General features: G+C 39.5%; 1 protein-coding gene across 1 annotated transcript in view; it reads left to right on the plus strand.

Moving 5' to 3' along the window:
- trmt61a (tRNA methyltransferase 61A) overlaps positions 1–1758 on the plus strand; it is a 23708-nt gene extending 21950 nt beyond the window's left edge. Inside the window, exon 4 of the mRNA NM_001005009.1 lies at positions 1220–1758. Within this exon, the coding sequence (NP_001005009.1) occupies positions 1220–1533 (314 nt within the window). The 3' untranslated portion in view covers positions 1534–1758. The remainder of the gene's footprint in view (positions 1–1219) is intronic.
- The last annotated feature ends 3638 nt before the right edge of the window (positions 1759–5396 follow it).

Genomic DNA, 5396 nt, shown 5'->3' on the forward strand with positions numbered 1-5396 from the left:
AGGCAAGGTCTGTGTGTCTGTCTCTACTGTTTGGTGGTAACATTTTATGAGCAGGAACATTTTTTTTTTTACCAAAGATGAGCTCTCTAAGGCTGCCATGTGGGTGTGGGCCTCATTTATACACACTGGGCAATAACACATAGCTACCAATCAGTCATTACTTTTTTTGGTTGAACATTGAAAGCAATCATCTGATTGGTTGCCATCGGTTACTGCCCAGGTGCAAATTTGGCCAGTGTTTATAAATGATGCGTCTTCTAGCTGTTACTAGCTGTAAACTCCAGTTTCAAGCATCCATAGTGGTTTAAGATCCCTGATGTAGGGTCCTCTTCCACACCTTTGTTTTAATGCTTTTAGTTTATGTGCTACAGCTCTTCTCAGTATGTACACATACACGTGGTTCCTTTCTGTAGCTGCCAGTAATGTTTCCTCTAATATCTTCTTGGCTGTGTGTGCAAAAAAATGTCTTTTGTGCGCACTTAAAAAAAACTGGTGTGCACAATACAAAATTATGTCTTTTCACACAAAATACTTTCTGCGCACCACAATTTGTGTGCGCTGGTCTCAGAATTGGTAGGGAACATTGACCAGCAGGCAGTGATTTGAATGTCATAATAAGCTATGAATAGGAGGGGGATGATCAGAATAAGTAATAAAAAATAATAACAATATATCCTTACAGTCAATCTGATCTTTAGTTGCCTGGGTCACTACCTGTAGCAATCAAACAGTATTTAAAATTCCAGGCTGGGGTAAGAGACCAAAGAGAAAACAACAACAAAAACATTTTGAAGAGATTGCTTTTATGTAAAACATATTAAAACTTGACTGAGACCTTTAATAGAAATGTAGTCATGTTATGCCATGCTTAGAAATAGAATGTGAACAAGTTTCTTAGGAAGTAGGCATTTTATACCTAATGCAGGAAACGTTGGGGTAGCAGAACTGGGACATGGTTATTCTCTAGGAATGAGAATCTGTGTGAATGTTGGCTAATTGTTTTTCTGATTGCGGGAAGTAATCAAACATAATTAATAGCCAGTGTCCAGGACACACATTGTGCCAAGTGCTGCACAGTACGAGCCTTGGGAATAAGTAATCAGCACATTGATCCTGGGCACTGCGCTACAGTCTATTAAAGGCAATTACTTGCTACTTTTTCACAATGAAATGGATTTAAGAGGCTGGAGAATTCAGCAATGTTTGCTCTGCTTTACAGGTGGAAGAATCTGCTCTTTTTCACCGTGCATTGAGCAAGTTCAGAGAACATGTCTGGCCCTAGAAGAACATGGATTTACAGAGATCAACACCCTAGAAATCCTCCTCAGAGTTTACGATGTACGGACTATTAATCTGCAGGTCGCTGATCTTGGCAGAGCAGCTGAGGAGAAAAGCAGCTTGGATGGAACTGACAGGACCAAGCAGATCTCTGCTGTCCAGCATGGAAGTGCACTCTTTAAAAGTGGCGTCCCACCCAGGGAAACCGTTGGTCACACAGGGTACCTGACCTTTGCCACCAAGAGTCTATTTTAGACTTCAGACATCTCCCTTAAAAAAACTGAATAGGAGAGCAGCTTGACAAAGTACAAGTAGAAAAGCCCATATATAGCTAGGCTGGGCTAAAGAATGCATTTGTGTAAACGCCACTCATCCAGACACAAATAGCAGAGACAGATTGAGATTTGGGACTCGCAGAAAAGATGCAGCAAAGCCTAACCTCTCAGTTTGTACATAATAAAAAGGTTCATTACAAATGTACTGTGGCTGTATTCTTGCTCCTGAGTGTATTTTCTTACAGATTTCTCTTCTAATGTATGATAAGGATACTGCTCTCTAGCTCGTGTTAAACTACAAGTCTCAGAATCCTAAGGTCCATAAACCTCATGCATGGGCTTAGAAATTAAAGCCAGCCATACATGCACAAGTTGGAAGTTTTCTTGGGCAGTGGCAGTCTGGGGGTTTTCAATATAATGCCCATTGTGGGCTATTGCACTTTTTGGGGGGGAGGGGGGTTATTCCTGTCAGATCTAATCATTTGGGCTATCATCCATAGCACTGTATGCCATGGCTACAGCAAACATATGGACAGGCTCGGCAATTACTGTCAAGGTTAGTAGTGTTAGGAATGTTACTCATATCAATAGGTCCCCATCTGTTATTTAACTATATCAGGGATATACAACTTACAGCCCCCCAAACCACCTGCATTCCATTGTCAGAGTTGCATGTATTCCACTCTTAGGGGCCCATCACAGCTCAATCACTATTTGTCATTTTAAATAGATATGTTGTCTTGAGTTTTATGGTGCATAAAAGCTCTGAGCTGAGCTGTGCTGATCCTGTACCCCTAGTGCAATCTTTTGTGGCACTGAAACATTGCCTGAATTGCGTTGCTATTCTTTCCTCTCCTTTTTTAGCTGTCTAAGCTTCAGCTTGCAGATTTGCCACATATGGGAGGATACTAGTGTGGGGTTTGCCCATATTAGTATATACAGCTGTACAATGTGAAACTGCAGCTTGCACTCATTTTATACTCCTCTCTACAAAGAGCTTGGGTGGAAAGCTCCAAGATTTATGCTGTGCTTTTGTGTGTTTTGATGTATATAGTGAGAGAGACCTACCACTGTATTACTTACAGAATATTAAAAAAGCTAAATTAGTATTTTTGTAAATAGGGATTTTATTTCATTTCCCTGAAATATGAATTTTATAGGCATTTGGCTGTCTGTTTACTAAAGTGTTATAGATGGCGATAATTACATGAACCAGAAAAAAAAGGAAGAGCCTGTTAACTAAACTGAAAATGTTAGTAAGTATGGAGTTTTTGGAGCACATATGTTATCCCCCACATACCCTACAAACACTGTTTCACAAGGTTTACTAATGACTAGCGCCAGAATTATCACCAAATAAAGCAAAAACTGTCCTCAGTTTCCATTGCCTGCTGTCAAGCAATGTCAATTATTAGGAGCCAGAAAAACGTTGCTTGCAAATGCATTATTAGTGAATGTATTGCTGATAATTAATATACAAATAATTGCAGATTATGTGGTTGTCTTAAATGAGTGCCAAAACCCCTAAACAAAAATAATGCTAAAATTAGCTGTTATGGTTTCAAAAATTATGCCAGTTATCCCAGAACACATTTGCTGTACAGCAAAATTAAACAGTGTCAAAGTGGTTTTTCACACTTAAAATAACTTTTAGTAGTATATGGATAGTGATATTTTGAATACGACTGTTCGAGTATTTGCGGTTTTGAAATTACTGTATATACTCGAGTATAAGCCTAGTTTTTCAGCACCCGAAATGTGCTGAAAAAGTCACCCTTGGCTTATACTCAAGTCAGGTGCCATAGGTCCCTCCAGACTAGCACCCTCTGTCCTTTGTGTGCAAATTAGGCCACCTGCAACCAGACCCTCCAGTGCCCTGTGCCGCTCCCAAATTCATCTCCATCTACCATCCTCACCTGTCCCATTCTGCACTAGACATTGCACTTTATATTCTATATAAACTATATACAGTTTTGAAGGATTAAGCTAAGGGGGTAGTACTCTTAAGTTATCATTGCTGATACCATATTGTTTTTGTTGACCCTCTTCTCCACTTACAGAACTTATTTACTGTTTTTCTTTGAAATAAATATTTAAAAACATATACCCCACTGATGTATCATTTAATGTAATTTTATTGGTATTTATTTTGATTATTGAAACTTAGCAGTAGCTGCTGTAGTTCCCACCCTAGGCTTATACTGGAGTCAATACGTTTTTTTCAGTTTTCTTAGGTAAAATTAGGTACCTCGGCTTATATTCGGATCGGCTTATACTCAAGTATATACGGTATTTATCCTTTTTTTCAGCATCGCTCTAGTTTGGAATTTTAGCAGCTACTATAGCTGGTTTCTAGGGTCCAAATTACCCTAACAACAGTGGTTTGAATAAGAGACTGGATAATGAATAGGAAATGGTATAGAAATAAAAGTAATAAGTAATAAGGAATAAGGAAAATCATTAAAAAACTGAAAAATATAAAGTCAAGACTAAGGGGCTGATTTACTAATCCACGAATCCGAATCCTGAATGGGAAAAAAATCGGATTGGAAACGAACATTTTGCAAATTTTTCGTATTTTTTGCGATTTTTTTTTTATCACCTTCGCGACTTTTTCATAGCCGTTACGACTTGCACGAATTGTCGCGACTTTTTCATAGCCATTACGACTTTCGGGAATTGTCGCGACTTTTGCATAGCCATTATGACTTTCGGGAATTGTCGCGACTTTTGCATAGCCATTATGACTTTCGGGAATTGTCGCGACTTTTGCATAGCCATTATGACTTTCGGGAATTGTCGCGACTTTTGCATAGCCATTATGACTTTCGTGAATTGCCGCGACTTTTGCATAGCCATTATGACTTTCGTGAATTGTCGCGACTTTTGCATAGCCATTCCGACTTTCGTGAATTGTCGCGACTTTTGCATAGCCATTCCGACTTTCGCGAATTGTGGCAATTTTTTCGCATTGAGCGCTCGAAAAATTCGCGACAATTCGCGAAAAAGTCGCAAAATACCGATCATTACGAAAAAAAACACATTCGGACGCTTTTCGGACGTTCGTGGATTAGTAAATGTGCCCCTAACTGTAAAATTACTAAGAACTGGCCATTCTACAGGATAGTAAACATTAACGTGAACTACCACTTTAATAGATTATTACCACGTCCCTTCTGCCCCCAAGCCCCTCTGCAGTCTCAGGGTCTACTTTCTCTTATTTATTACTCTACTGCTCTGCTTGGGGTTTATTATCCGGTGTGGTGCTGTGTTCGGCTCATTTATTTATTTATTTAGGCAATAAACCAATCATACGGCTGTGACTTTTGCTGGATTAAATTTATTAAGCTTTAAACCAGGGACACCTGGCAGGGGTGCTAATTTCACAAAAGAAAATATGGCAGTGTTTCTTTTGTTAATGGCATTGCAGAATGTAGATGGATCCAGGGAGCTACTTTTTTTTTTGCTTAGGAAGGAATTCGTTTTCTTTCCGTAAGGCTGAGTTGGCAGCTGGCCTGCTAGGATGGATGGGGGGGGGGGGGGAGAGATGTTTGCTGTCCCTTGGATCTGGAGGCCTGTGGAAGGGATAAACTATTGCTAATCATGTATCTGCTACCATGTGGTCCCAATTTTAGGCCCTTTGCTGAAATGCAGGAGATTATATAGAAAAAGCAGCCTAACACACCAAAAACACTGAGGCCCAGATTGACCAAACAGTTAAAAATTACCTCTTGTTTAGCACATCTTTAGGGGCCTGCTAGGGTGGAGGGCAGGATGGTTGCGCTCCATAAAACTGTTATTTTTGGGATAATAACTTCCAATTAAACTTTTTTATATGAATGT

The sequence above is a fragment of the Xenopus tropicalis genome, chromosome 8, assembly GCF_000004195.4.
Source record: "Xenopus tropicalis strain Nigerian chromosome 8, UCB_Xtro_10.0, whole genome shotgun sequence".
Lineage (NCBI taxonomy): Eukaryota > Metazoa > Chordata > Amphibia > Anura > Pipidae > Xenopus > Xenopus tropicalis.